The sequence below is a fragment of the Diplotaxodon limnothrissa genome, linkage group LG20, assembly GCF_057381915.1.
Source record: "Diplotaxodon limnothrissa isolate DT_005_m linkage group LG20, D_limnothrissa_male_GT1.1, whole genome shotgun sequence".
In the NCBI taxonomy this organism is placed as follows: domain Eukaryota; kingdom Metazoa; phylum Chordata; class Actinopteri; order Cichliformes; family Cichlidae; genus Diplotaxodon; species Diplotaxodon limnothrissa.
In genome coordinates, this window is record NC_140615.1 from 32,560,706 (window position 1) to 32,575,947 (window position 15,242).

Here is a 15,242-nt window from a genome sequence, read left to right on the forward strand (position 1 = left end):
CCAGAAAAACTTTTCCTCCAAGAGGAAAGCACATGAGCAACAAATATGTTTTAAATATGATCTAGAGAAAAGAAGTTCTTCACATGAACCAAAGTAAATAAAAAGCATCTTGATTTGCAATGCAAAAAGGCTTTGCTCTTGTCTTTTGCTTTACAAACAAATCTGAGCTACTTTCAACGTCTGACTCCATAAGCAAAAATAAGATCTTAAGACAACTGAATGCCTGGAAAACAAATGCATATGTAAATAAGTTAGGGAAAATACAAAAATCAAAGGCACATAGCTCGGTAACTGCCTTCCATCCAATATCCAACCAAAGTCACATCTGTCACGCAATATCAAGAAAGTGCTTGTATAAGACCTGGCGCTGTACAGGCGCTGGTCAGCTGGTAGCTGAAACTATGATGCATCTCTCATTCATTCGAATATGCAACATTGTACTGTTTAAAAATGGCAAATTATCTCTTTATACTACTTAGATGCAATCGGAATAAAGTAATTAATATTGAATTCACAAACCAAGCCCGTCCTGCATATCAGGGCTAAGACCGCACAAACAGTGCATCTCTCATATCCTCACATGTATCATCCAATGTTTTGGGTTAGGTTTAGTGTAAGCATAAAGACAGACTACAGTACTCTTATAGGAAACTAAAGAACCAAAAAAGCACTTGTCATTCATAAGGACCTGATCTTATCTGGAGATGCATCACTCGGTCACTTTCTTTATAGTCAGCTGTTTTTATAAAACAAACACTTCACTATTTTCTGCTTTTTTTTATTGCTTACTCCTGTAAAAGTGACTTTTGGTTGATTAACAAAACATGACATTAAATACTCACAGTTGGTTATGGTGGATGAACCCAGATTACACCCTACTCTATTTAGTGTTTTTATTAATACTGTCATTTTTCAACCAATGCTAAAAATAACTACTAGCTGCAGGCCAAACTAAACCAAACCTGATACTCTGAAGCAGGATAATTTGAAATGAGCATCAATGCCTTGCATACTTACATTACAAGCAACCAACAGGGAGGATTTAAAAAATATCAATTAAGACAGACATATCCTATGATGCTCTGAAAATGTGCCGATCAAACAGACAGTGAATCATGACCAGGAGGAAAGAGCTGGATGACGGCTTCGGGGGGTTAAACAAAGGGCAGGTGAAGCGGTGACCTTTGACTGGCACTAACCCCAGGCAGGAAGGTGAAGAAGTTGTACTTCTGGTTGTTAATGACATTCCTGGGGTACCTCTGCTCCCTTTTTTCTGGGTGGCCGAGCCACACGGTGCGGGGACGGAAGTCACCCATGCCACAGCATCTCGACCACGGGCAGCACCTGAGAGGAGGAGGAGATGGAAGACACAAGTAACACTTCACATTTAATTCCAGTGTTTGATTCTGTAGTAAGGATGCAAAGACAAAGACTATTATGTGACGAAAAGACAATTAATATTTGGGAAGTATTTGAATTCACTCTCCACACCCTGAGAGAGCTGCATTGAGGTAACCCTAATGAATTTCCTCTCACATCTTCTTGTTAATGTGTTGCTTATTGTAGCCAAATCCCACAGCGCACACTGCACTGAGCTACAGACCCATGACCAAAGGTGTCTGGAAAGATCATGCCGTGAAAAATAAATATTAACTTTATCTTGGAAAAGCTGGTCACTCCCTTCAGACTAAGAAAACAAAGCATTTCGTAAAATCCAACGAACAGCTCAGTGGCTTTGCGATTAATAATTGAACCTAACTGTAAACAACATATTTGACTTTTATGGCAGATGACTCAAGTCTTAGATGCCAACAATATCCTGTCTGCCAGGCCTGACAAATTAAAAGAAAAACATCATAGCACCGTAGCAATAATTCAACAACCCTGCAGTGATAATATTTACGTCACTTGGAACCAAGTAGACCCCCTCATACTTGCAGACATAGAAAGAATAAACATGGAAAGCATAACACAGGCCATTAATCTGACTTTGGTGCAATGGCAATTCAAACCCACCCATCCAGACAATTTAAATTGTATTTGTTATGCAATACTGTGTTTCCTAATTAACTGTTTAGAGTAGTATCAGGCATATATAATGAGCAGTCATTATGCTAACCTGTGAAAAGTAGCTAAAACACCCAAGCTGACATATTCAAAATGTTCTCCCTTATGTTAATGAGTGTTACATGTACGTGTTATCAAAATACAGGTTAGTACTGTATATCAACTGATTATTTTTCTAATGCTTTTTAGTCTTTCTGTATAATTCTATATTTACATCAACCGTTAGAGTGGCTGTTTATTCACTAATAAATGGGACACCTAAATGTGGACTGTTATCAGCAATGAGATGACCTTTCCTGATGTCGGCTGCCATGTTTATCCGTTGTGCTGGATGAACTATGTGCCGGAACAAAGTTCAAAGATAGCGTGATGGAGAGATGAAAGACTTATATTAATTATTTTTTCTCATATTATTTTTTAACCTTTTTTCACAAATGGGGGAAACAAACAATCCGCCCAATCCCGAATTTTTAATACAAATTAAATGTGTAAGTGATTTATACAGAGCTCTCCCACTCCATCAGTGTTTTTATAAAGACCCACTCGACCTCCTGAGACACAGCACCGACTAGTTTGTTGATATCTTTAATTAAAAAATTACTAAGGAGCTTTACAAAGAAAGTCATGATCCACCTTTGCTTAAAGGCTCTAGATTATTTAGTTAATGGAAAACAACAAAATCTCTTTATGTAACATAATCTCAAAAACACAGAGCTCATAAACAACGAGAAGCTGATAGGTATAATGTTTTGGGCATCCACTGGAATGTGTGTGAATGTTAGACAGAAAGCAAATGAAACTAAAACCTCAATCATTTTACTTTATTACACCAAATCCAACGTATACGTGTTTCTTTGATATCATTAAAGACTTATGCAAGGCCCTCAAATGTCTTATTCAAGTGTGCTATACAAATAAACCCTCGCCTTGGCATGCCTCACTCTGTAGGAGGCAAAGAAAGTGCACTGGCTGCACTAATGGTCACTATATATCACACTGCCAGCTAGAAATCATACACCCATCATCCTTGTATATATGCAGGCCTTTATTTCTGCAACATCATAGCTCGTTCGAGGATCTTGGGTCTTTATAACAGGAGGTGACATCACCATGGCAGCCTGATCAGTCTGCTGGAAGCATTTCAGCACTGTGTCTCTCCACTTTCTCCATCATTATTTCTTAGGCCTGCCCCTTTTTGTGGTGGTCAAATAACACTACAGAGGATCACTTCGTCCGTATGTAAAAATTAGGGGCAGAATGTATTTAAATCAGGGCAGACAGCCTGAACTTAATGTCAGGCGAGCAAATATTGACAATGGGCGTTAATATGCACTTGCTACTGCAACCCCGGAACAAGGATGTGTCCGGCTAACATTAGCCGTTTCAAAGCTACAATGAATAGCTACATCATATTTATTAGTACATCTACGGGCTGCTCGTCCTTATGTTTCCCTCCGTACTGATATATTTTACCCAGAAAGCTGCTTAGCTGGTTTCTGAGACAATGTCGACGCGCTCCTGTAAACACTTTTAACCGCTACAGTGACAGCAGGAGATGCGACGAGCGAAGCACGTAAACAAATGGCTTCACAGTGATAATACCGAGCTGTATAACGCCCTTACCCATTTCTGTGTTTACTGTCGTGTCTTTTCGGTCGCCTCACGGGTTGTAGAGGGATATTGTCGGTCATTCCTGCAGCCCCTTGTCGCGGGTGGAAGCTGGAAGGAGTCCGCTTGGCTGTGGAGCTGCTGGGCGGAGGCTTCCCTGAGTGACAGCTGGGACAGTGCTACACCAAGCAAACCAATCTTCCACTGGAGTACTATACCACACTCGTGTCATTAATAATTACTTATTGTATTATTTTTTCAAATAAGGTGTTTTAGTTTTAATAGTATAGTACTAGTAATAGTATTTTTTTTTTCAATGGGGTGGCACAGGAAAGACCAAAAACGAACGAGACACAGTGAGGAGTACAGGAAATCCAGGACACATTACATTAGAAATAAATACAGTAAAAAATATATATATTTTAAAGAAAATCGAGAGAGACAAAAAAATTTTAGCAAACAGTTATCAAGTGAAATTTGGCACTAAAAAGTTTAAATAGCTGAATTAAGTGTCATAGATTTTATTTGACATTAAAATAAACAAGCTGTTGAATTTCATACAGTATTTCTGGACTGTCTTGACTGAGGAGTCTTCTCTTTTTAATCAAAAATTATTGGCTTTATTATTAACTCTTCCAACCCCTTGTTTTTTCCTTTTTCATTATTTCTGTCATTTTTCTGACATGTTGATAGGACCATCTCAAGGACTGCTGCTCTGATACTCAGCTGTACAATATCTTTTACTTGATAAATGTTTATATGTTTATTAAAATGTTATCGTTTTAATTTCAATGCTACCTGATGACCGCAAAGCCTGCAGCAAAGCAGCCCCAAACCATGTTGTTCTCTCCACTGTGCTTTACAGTTGGGGTATGGTTTGGGTGACAGTAAGGCTTTTCTCCAAACACAGGTTTGTGCAGTTTTTATGACCCATATTTGCTAGCACTATTCTTATTCAGCATGGTTCTTAAGACTAGAAAGGAGTGGTAATGATTTGTTTTTCACTAATTTCAGCATCTTTCCAAAATACCCACAAACAATCTGAGTAGAAAGTGATGTGATCTGATAGACTGTAATGTGATTAACACATATCGCTCAATCCATCCATCTATGGCAGAAGGCCATTTCCCTGAGCCTGGTTCTAAGAGGTTTCTTCCTGTCAAAAGCGTTTCTCTGTATTATTGTAGGGTCTTTACCTTACAATAAAAACCACCTCGAGGCATCTGTTGTTGTGATTTGGCATTATGTAAATAAAACTGAATCGAACCCATCCATCCTTCCATCCAGGCGTCCAATATTAAAACACACCCCAGTGTAATGCAGTCAAATGGGCCAGTCATCAGCCTATTGGGGCATTTTTGAGCACATTAGAAGAGATCTCATAAGACTGTAAAGTGCTTATTTAAAAAGGCTTGAGCAAGGACAAAAGGGTAAACTTAAACGACTGTAGCAAATTGTAAAATTTGTATAATGAGTTTAACCTACAGCAATTAAATTTGCATCCCACAACTTTGACCTCAGCCTGTGACAGAGAAAGAGTCAATTGAAAAAATGATGCGAAAAGGCAGCCACTATGAAAGCATCTATCGTGCGTCATGTTTCAGATATACGCATAAAACATTGCACTATCTTTGTATCTTTTTGTTGTCTGTAATGCTGCTTCCTTAACCACAAGGCTTTTCCCAGCAGGTAGCTCTGCATGTTTTGATTTGGCAGATTTTTACACTAGATGTGCTTCCTGACACATCCCCAAAGGGATTTGTGTATCCTCAAACTGGGGAGCTTTTGCTTGGTAGGGTGAATGTGTAAACCACAACACTACAGAGCCATCTTTTTGTTAGCCCTTACAAAATCTAAAATGATATTGCATAAAAGGTACTATTAAAATGAGCTGACATGCAAACAACTCTCAAAGACATCTGACGGTTATGATTGCCATTCTGTATTTTTGCATTACAGGTTTCTCTGTATATCTGCTCACTCTGTTTGCCTGGAACTACTTTGTATTCCATAGGGAGACTTATGCAAACTAATGGATCATTTCAAAATTCCTCAGGAAGAGGCCACTGTGCTGATTACCAAAAATGGACGATTGGATACCATGCTTCAGTTGGGGATGCAAATAGTTTTTCGTTGAGAATGCAAACTGGCAAAGGATTAATAGCTCCTGTTGGGAAATGAGAATTTAGAAAAAGAAAATAAAATTTCCAGTAGTTATTGAAGGGTGAATTTATGTAAATAAGGGATTTTATGTACATTCAAACAAGCCTGTGTAGCCATAAATATTAGCCTAGAGGTCTGGCTAGCACAATGCTGTCTAGTCTTAAGGCTTTTTAAAAATGTATTTATTTATTTATTTTCATCGCTAAAGTTCGATGATCTTTGAAGTAATGACAGGAGGAATGTTGAAAAAGTCACCCTGATTTTATTTTTCAAAAATCAGAAAACATTTATGTGAAGGAAACCTTTGGAAAAAAAAAAAAGAAAGAAAAAAAAAAGAAGAAGAAATATTTACACTGTAAACGGATCAAACTGGCTCAACATTACTTGAACTGTAGAGACAACTTGAAAGCAGTTTCTGACATGGTTGCTAAAGAAAGGCACAACTTGGCAAATGCATATCAATAAGGAATGTACAGCAGGGACCTACAAAGCACTTGGACCATTCTGAGTTGTGTAAAGTGTCAGACATACATTCATTACTGTTCAACTCAGCAGGTTGAGAGTGAGAAATCTTATCGCATTATCGGAAAAACTAAACTAAACAATGTACCCAGAAACGTACAGAGCATTGCATTGAGTGTAAGGGGCATGTGGGACAACTAAAATCTAAGAGAGGTAGAACTTACCCCTAAACTCAAGCACTGTGTAATATAAATAAATTAATCATGCTACAAGTTGTATATTACCGTAAACAGCTGTTTGTTACAGGAAGGAAATACACATACAAATGTTGGCTTGACCTCTTCCCCTTTTAGCCAGTACAATTAAGCAGTGACGTAAATGTATCTATACAATGTAAATGAAACTAAAACCTTAAATAAAGTGCAGGCATGAGAACATTAAGCATGGGATAGCCTTCAGAGCTCAGCCAACAAAATTTTACTCCGTAGTTGTAGAAGTGGACTACGTGGGTGTAAAAAATGATTTTAGTAAGCTGACAAAGATGTGATATACATGCCATGTCACAACACAATATCTCAAGTCAAACAGCACCTTTGTTACAACCAGATGGTGCCATGAAATCAGACTAGGCACTTGGAAAAGGGTACAAGTTATTAACTACTGTATCCTGGCACCAGTGCAACCAAAATTCAGCTATGACTGAACTGTTGCACTTTGAGAGATTTTTGCATTGCCCATTACATTAATCTGATCAGAACGCCTCTTCAATTACAGACAAGCTAATAACATTTACCACTACAAATATGTACAATATCATGTAACCTATGGCACACAACAGGAGGGGGAAGTAGTATGGACACATGTGGTCAAATACGTCATTATTTCTGACTCATCAGGCTGGCACGTTCAGGTTATTTTCCTATTAAAGTCAAAATCCTTCAAAAGTATCAAGGAGACAGTCTTGAATTAAAGCAGTTTCAAGTAAGTTATACATTCAATTTCTGGAGAGACAACAAAACAACTCACTGGGGAAAAAAAAAAGGAAAAAAAAAAGAAAACAAATACCCGCATATATAATTACATGAAATAAAATACAACTACAGTAGTTTTTAGGGATGCACCAACTGGAATCATGAGCTTGGGATATTGTCATTCTCCTCCCTTTCTGTACCAGGGAACCAGAGAAATCTTTTTATAACTAAATTAATAAAGTTTTTCAGCGCTTCATCATGCCATCAAAGTTTATGCAACAATAGACAGACATTAATCGAAAGATCAGCAAGTCTTCTTTGTCAATGTCCTTGAAAAAAAATAAGCTGCTGTATTGATGCATCCCTAGCAGTTATACAGATTTGACTAGTAATAACACTTAAGAATCACTGAGATCAGGAGGAAAATAGCTGCAATAAAGTTAATTGGACATTTTTAACCAATTTAACAGCAAATCAACAAGGATTTCTCAGAATATTGATTGTACCTCAATAAAGAAGAGAGACATTCACAAAAGTGAATGTGTTTATTACCTGATGGATAAAGAAAGAAAGACAAAGGAAACTAATTAACTGCTATTTTGCCCTCTTCCATGAAATGTGGAAACTGTGATTTTGGCACACTGTCTGAGCCATTTTTCTCAATTTCAGCCATGGTGGCAGGCAAGCCTGAGTGGGATCCATCAATCTTCATGAGGCCTCCAGTGGAGCCAATCAGGGGCCCACCAGCAGGGCTCCCAGGGAGTGGGATGCCACCTCCCTGGATGACAGAAATTTCGTTGGTCTTCATGGTCAGGCCACCACTGAAGGTAGCAGTCGCATATTGGTTCCACAGAGATGGGTCAAAGTTCATCGGAGGAGCGACCAGCTCTTTGGGGGCCTGCATCATTTCTGGCATCATCTTTGCATCTGGGGTCATTGCAATCAACGCCATGGGATTATCTAGAGACAGACGCTGGCCACGCCTTGATGAGTTGTTCCACATGTGGGTGCCAATATGAACCTTAAAAAAAAAACAAAAAAACAAAAACCAAAACACTTATTTTTCAGTACATCATCTATATACATGAACTCTAATGCCTAATTTAACCATTTCTCAGACAAGTGATGACTCACCTTTAGATTTCCCTTCGTTGTGAAAGCCCTGCCACAAATGTGGCAGGCGAAAGGCTTCTCTCCTGTATGTGTGCGCTCATGGATCTGCAGGGCACTGGCAGAGGAGAAGTTCTTGCCACAGACATGGCACACATGTGGTTTGGCTGATCGTCGTGGTGCAGGGGAGACTGAGGAGGGCATGGCTGTTCCCTGAGGCACATGGGAGCTGAACAACCCGTGAGGGCCCAGAGGATTCTCTGGGGGAACTTTCATCTCTAGACTGGCCAACGTTGGTGGTATCCTCATGAAAGGCATGTTACTGGAAGCTACTAATACAGAAAGATTGAAGATTAGGTCTACACATTCAAGATGACAGCATCTAATACACTTCACTCAACTTGTAAACTTACCATAGTCTCCATTTGAAAAAGACATGCCAGGCTCTTCCTTAATTGCTTTTGGGGTGAAGCTGCTGGAAGCTGTGAGGTCAAGTGCGCCACTTGACTCATCTTTAGCGTCACCTGACTCTGGTTTTGACCCGCTCTGGGGAAATTCATCAAGAGCAGGCTGAGGAGATTTGCCATTAAAGTTGTTAACTGGAGAAGAGGAGCGAAAAGACGCAGCCGAGTCTGAGATGGAGGGACTACGGCCGTTTTGATACTCCTGCTCTCTCTGAGCTGGTGGGGATTCTTTGGATGTTCCTTCACTTTCTGAAGTAGTGCTATTTTGTCGTTTCAGTGCAAGAGCATTGGAGAGATTCTTCAAAACATCTAGGCTGGACATTACAGGGGCTGCAAGCTTCTGTGGTTGCTCCTCAGCGGCAGATGGCAGGGAACTGGAGGAGTCATTTGCTGTCTTGTTAAGCTCTGGCTCTTGATCTTCCATGCTGGCTTCAAATCCGTTGGCGTCGATAGACTTCTCTTCTGGGAGAGAAGGCACAATTGCTTCTGCTGGTTCAAACTGGTTTTCTGGCATGGGGGTGTTGGGGATCTGCCCACCCATGTGCATGCGAATGTGCTGCTGTAGAACCACTGCATTTGTGAACTTTTTCTGGCAGATTGGGCATGAGTGTTGCATTTTAAGAGGAGTGCTAGCCCTGTGCACACCATAATGAGCCTTGAGATTACCCTTTGTGGTGAATGCGCGGCCACAGATTTTGCACTTGTACGGCCTTTCGCCAGTGTGTGTGCGATAATGCATTTTGAGTGAGCTCTGACAACTCAGTACCCTATGGCAGATCACACACTCATTGGGATCACCAGTCTTCTTCTCCAGTCCATCCACCATCTGCTGAAGTTTTGCTGTTCCAGAGCTTTGCTCCCCTAAGAGAGAATTACCATTCATGTGGTGCAATGCTCCAAGCATCTCTTTAGCATCTTTCTGGTTGGGCTCCAGGCCCACGTCTTGGCCATACACAGACGAAACATTTGGGGAGCCATTACTTGTTGATGGCGAGGGTCTCTGGGAAAATTGATCACCCCCAAAGCCATCAAATGTTTTAAACCCTGGCATGGATGATGGGCTGAAAACAGCCGCTGGGTGACTTAGCACAGGCTTCATTTCGGTTATGTTTGACTCATCCATGGGTACGGACATACCAAAGGGAATCCCACTGCTGGTCGGAATATTGTCAAGGTGCTCGGGTACAGGATGAGGATTCATGCTGATGTTGGGATATTTGTCTTTATGCCGCTGGAAATGCACTTTGAGGTTTCCCTTGGTTGTGAAACGGTTTCCGCAGATGTTACACTTGAAAGGCCTCTCCCCGGTGTGAGAACGCAAATGAATCTGGAGGGCACTGTCATTGCCAAAAGTCTTTCCACAGTATTTGCACTTGTGCTTGTATAGTGGGTCCCCACTCTTTGATTCCGGTGGGATGTTCAGCATCTTGGGCTTCACTTTTTTGGAGGCATCGATCCCTGCCTGGACTCCACTGAACACGCTAGGGAAACCCAGAACACCTGAAGACTGTGGCATGAGTACTGGTAAACGTCCGGCTAGATCTGGAGCACCCTTTAAAAGGTCTGTGTTTGATGTCATCGAGCCCATTCCTGCATTCAGAGCAGGAGACATGCCAGTGGGTAGAGGTAGTTTACCTTGCTTTAGTTTCTCCATGGAAAGGCTCTGACTGCCGGTTCTTTTTCCTATCAGTGCTGCTGCAGCAGACAGTTGCTGAGAGAGATGTGCACCAAGGGCTCTCAGAGGATCCATTGTTGACTCTACTGATGATTGGAGACTCTGTGGGACCATCATGGCTATTTGGATTCTGATCTGTTCGGTGAGCTGGATTTGCTGTAGCTGTTGCTGCTGGAGGCACACTAGCTGTTCCAGGATTACTGGAATGGCCTGCATGGCATCCTGTGAAGTCTGAGAAGTGTTTGAAGGAATTTGGGAAACAGCCACTTTAGTGTCAGCCATGGTTTCAAGAGTAACATTTGAATCTTGCCTTTTCGGGGAGGGTTGGAAAGTCATCACAGGACTAGCAGACATCTCTCCCCGATCCTGGTGTCTGGAATCATCTGCATTTGCACTGGACTCCTCCTCCAATCTTTCCAGCTGGTCTGTGTTGGCACGCGATGGAGAATGATTGCTGGAGTGGCCGTCTTCGTGATCACTGGCAAGGCCTTCAGAAGAACCCTGTGAATATTTCTCAGGCTCGTCACTGCCGTCTCCATCTTTCATGATGACCACTTGCTGACTTTTTGTGCAATTTTTCTCATGTTCAAGAAATTCTTCTTCGTCGAAGAATTCAGCACAGCACTTGGTGCACACTCTGGTTTCATCCATTCTGAACCTCTTTACTTCATTTCCAATCTCCTCAGCGGAATCACCTTGATGAATCCCTTCAACGAGAGAATAAAATATTTACATTAATACTTCTCATACAATTACAACCATGTTCGTCAAATCAAATAATGTAATTCCTGTAACACATTAAAGGCTACAATGTTTTGTTCATTTGTCAAGATCTGAGATTTTGCTGATTTGGTGTAATGTACTTATTCACTGGCTCACACCATCACATCTAAAAGGGTCCCCCCCCCCGTTTTGTCCACTCTCTCTAGGTAACTGCACCAGGCTGTAAAAATTGTGAATTGCTCTATTGTCCAAAGGGCCTGTAGAGGGCAATCATTTATCTTTGGCTACCTAGAACAATGTCCACAGAAACAAAGAGCTACAGATTGAGTATCAAGTTACACTCAAGTTAGATTCTGAAAGAAAAAAAGAAAAAAAAAGACACCCCCCCCCCCCACCACCAAAAAACACACAAAAAAGGAAACACCTTACACTAAACTAACCCCAGAAACAATTTCTCTAAATTGCAGGTTTTATATTGTATAAATGAGAATGGCTCAAACACAAGACAGCTTTACATTTATTAAAACACTTCCCAAGCATTTTTCAGTCTTTTGAAAGATTGATAAGTGCTCCAAGTGAGCATTTTAATTTGTGTGCTAACCAGAGACCATTTCACAACTGGGTGTATTGTTAAATGCTAATGCCTGGAAGAATGGGGGGTAGACCACCTGTTTGCATTTGCCCAAGGAATCTGCTGGACTTGTTAATTGCTCACCAGGCGGCACTGAGGCGGTGTCACGAAAAATTTGCAAACAGCATTACATTCTGATCCATGAGGAAGCGCTAACTATGGCTCTGCAACACTGTTAACGTCGACTGGAAAAGCACCCATGATGCAGCTTAGCAGCATTTAAAACTAAAGAAAAAAAAAAGTCCTTATCAGAGCGGATCCATCATTAGATAACTACAGGACGCAGCACACTCGCTCGCCACTTGACGGCGCATGAGCCTCCTGTGATCACCTTTGGTGGACAACATGAGGAGGTCAGAGATAACCGTTCAGCTTATGCGGGCTGAATAAGATTCATGCATAACCTTTTGGCATTTTATGCTCTACAGTTCATGAAAAAAAGGAAAACTTGTCATCCCAAGTTTTCTAATTATGAGGGCTACAGCGGCGCTGAAGTTTGCTTATGGCAACACCAAAACGCACCCCCACCCAGTCTCCACAAAAAGGCCACTGCTCCATCCCCCACCTCTCCACATATGTACGAAAGGAAACAGTCATGCATTAAACTGGGGGATTTATTGCCTTTAGGTCGGCTTACTACAGAGTCATATTTCATACAGTTTTGGGTACCTTTGTCTGAAACTTCCAACTGAGGCGCAGATTTGCAAATAAACTCTCGCCAGATTACACAATTATTAATTACAAGGGGCAGAAAGTACGGATAATTATAATTACAGCAGAATAAACTGTAACGATACCTATGGGAATCCGGCACAAAGAGTCAAAGGTACTGCGCAAAATCTAAAAAAGCCGATTCAAATTTAACAGTAAAACCAGCTCGCAATACGTGAATGAAATAAAGTTACACGACAGGCATCCTGACCAAATTAGGTAATTATTCTAAATGTAAAAAGCGTAAACAATCCAAAATGTAGCAACGTGCCCTTCAATGAATCAACAAAAAGTTCAAAGTACTTTACCGTCTTTAATTTAGTCCGCGAAACAACCTCAATTCATTCATTAGAATCAAACCGTCAATATAAACAACGAAACAAGACAAAACAGAGCCAAGAATAAACGATGCTTTTCGGCTTTTACCAAAAAAGAGAGAGACAGAAAGCTTACAATGTTTCAATTTAAAAGAGCCCCTCGTGGAGCACCTGATTTCTAAATGTGTCGCTTCTCGACCGAAGTTTTAGCCCCGGTCAGTTGAGAGGGACAGCAACAGGTCAAAGTGCGAGGAGGACAATGTAAAAGCAGCCCCTCTCCACACTTTTAAATAAAATGTCGATACTGTGTCATTCCTACATGTTAACTTTTCTTGCCAACAAGCTCATCTTTTTGCGTAAACTTACCATTTTCCATCGATCCGGGCTCGTCGGAGTTGATGTGCTGCGGTTTGGCTTGCTTGCGCCGCGACATGGTGCGACCATCAGGAGCAAAGAGTTACAGACAAATTTCCTCCCCTTCTTCAACAGATTCTTCGGCTCGGAAAATTAACCCCTGAAGTAGAAATGCGCATGTCAACGTAATTATTATTATCAATAATGCATTGCGATTTATCACGGTCCCCTGACAGCTGATTGGCTCTGATCCAAGCGCTCACACATTATTTAAATGCGCTCCCTATTGATGAGCGGAGCAGAGTGCCAGAAGGGGGCGGGAGGAGCCATGCTAGTGGATGGCGCTCTGGATGGAGGCAGGGTTAATAACACCCAACTTATAGTACTTTTCCTTGTTCAGGAAAACTATATTTTGCCTGCCACAGAAAGACAAAGGCGACCGAGAGTTCAGCCAAATATTGTTTCTTTGACTTTAAACTCAAAGCAGCGAAATTTAATGATCCGATCCTACTTTATGCCATTTATTTTCATTAAAGCAACTTATTGTTTATGGGTTTTTGGCCATCCCTTTCCAGGAAACTCCACATATTTTACATACAGCGTTTTGTATCCAATAGCATCACTGTAGACTAAGTAGGATGTTCCTACAGGGAAATATGGCAAAATAGTTCTACAGAAAGTCAGTTTATGCTCATCAAAACATAGGCTATAACCATGTACATGCACATATGTGCCCCTCCCTTTAATCTTTTTAAAAAAAGAATATTGTGCACTAGTAAATGTTGATCTCCTAAATATGAAACGTTAGAGTAGTTTTGTCTCAAGGATGTACACTAATGGAGGGAACACAGTCATCTAAGGATACCGTTGAGCCATAACAGGAAACAGAGTCAAACATGAAATGAAAACAACGTCTTGTTGGTTATATTTGAATGAATGAGAAAGCCAAACGGTCAAGCTCCCCCACTACGCAACTCTTTTTTCAAAATAGCTCAAAATGTGTGGTTTTGCATTGAAGGAGCTGGTCAATAAATTATTGTGATGCTAGGTGATGTCCCTAACTGCTGTGTGGTTAACCATTTGCAGTGGTGTATTATTTATTAAAGAGGCTGAATCTGTCACTGTATTTCCTGCTGCTGTACTCGCCATAATAATGTTGTTTTGTCAGGGGGGGAAATCAAAATAAAGAAGAAAAAAAAAACAAGGGTTCTGTTATGGGATCAGGATGATGCTGGAATGACTCTGTTGGTCCTGCTTCACATTAGCATTCACATTGTTGGCACAGTCGGTGTGCCGAAAAAACATTCCAGGAAGTTCACTACACATCACAAAGGAGAATTTACAAAGGGGGAACCTTTATTAATGCAGAGCACAGTGATCACCTCCTGCATGTTTATAGCTCACCACACAACAGCAGTCACCCACAGATTTCTAAAGGGTGCTATATGTTCCGGTGGAAACACACAGTCTTGCTGCAGACTGTGTGTGGGGCAAAGTATAGGAATAGCAGAATATGGTTGTAGTGTAACCTTGGAGTTCTATTTGTAGGTCTTTTTTTCGCAGATTAACTCATGCAGACATTAATTGGTATACCAAGGGCATACTAAAGTGTTGCTTTCATAGAGGACAGTGAAGGTCACTGTAGTTTGACAAAAGTGTATTTTGGGTAAAATTATGCATGTTGACAGGAAAAGAAGCAACAGGCATACAGATATAAAGCTTGTAAAGGGATTAAACTGTTCGTGGAAGCACAATTGACACATAAATGCAGATCTTGTAGTCTATTAGGCAAGTTAGGGCAAGTGTGTTCATGCTTCATAGATTGAGGCTTGAACGTTAAAGTTTTAAGAAAAGCAAAAAACAAAAGTATAAACCGCAACACTGTAGTTAAGGCTGGTTTTCATGCAACTTCCTATGTGAAAATCAGATCAGCTTGCACTGTATCCTTTCAATTTTTTATTTATTTATACAAAACATGTTTTTGAC

General features: G+C 40.7%; 2 protein-coding genes across 3 annotated transcripts in view; both read right to left on the reverse strand.

Annotated features, from left to right (window-relative positions):
* The window catches only part of atp9a (ATPase phospholipid transporting 9A), a 33,738-nt gene extending 29,944 nt beyond the window's left edge, over nucleotides 1–3,794 (reverse strand). The window contains exons 1-2 of the mRNA XM_085343772.1: nucleotides 3,691–3,794; nucleotides 1,200–1,344 (exon numbers count right to left, since the gene is read on the reverse strand). Of these exons, the coding sequence (XP_085199898.1) occupies nucleotides 1,200–1,344; nucleotides 3,691–3,758 (213 nt within the window). The 5' untranslated portion in view covers nucleotides 3,759–3,794. The remainder of the gene's footprint in view (nucleotides 1–1,199; nucleotides 1,345–3,690) is intronic.
* Nucleotides 3,795–7,854: 4,060 nt separating this feature from the next.
* On the reverse strand, nucleotides 7,855–13,335 carry sall4 (spalt-like transcription factor 4). 2 transcript variants are annotated; one of them, XM_085344641.1, is made up of 4 exons: nucleotides 13,269–13,335; nucleotides 8,795–11,227; nucleotides 8,406–8,710; nucleotides 7,855–8,292 (listed from the first exon to the last, which is right to left on the reverse strand). In XM_085344641.1, the coding sequence occupies exons 1-4, from the start codon at nucleotides 13,333–13,335 to the stop codon at nucleotides 7,855–7,857; spliced, it is 3,243 nt and encodes a 1,080-aa protein (XP_085200767.1). The 2 variants fall into 2 exon arrangements, with proteins under 2 accessions (XP_085200767.1, XP_085200765.1); XM_085344639.1 differs by having other exon boundaries at nucleotides 8,406–8,713.
* Between the last annotated feature and the right edge of the window lie 1,907 nt (nucleotides 13,336–15,242).

Bases quoted from the DNA above. Each gene is read 5' to 3' on its own strand.
- sall4 (XM_085344639.1), bottom strand. From the start codon at position 13,335: ATGTCGCGGCGCAAGCAAGCCAAACCGCAGCACATCAACTCCGACGAG. The intron at 11,228-13,268 runs GTAAGTTTACGC...CTCTCGTTGAAG, and splicing joins GCCCGGATCGATGGAAAATG to GGATTCATCAAGGTGATTCC. The intron at 8,293-8,405 runs GTGAGTCATCAC...TTTTTTTTTAAG, and splicing joins CAACGAAGGGAAATCTAAAG to GTTCATATTGGCACCCACAT.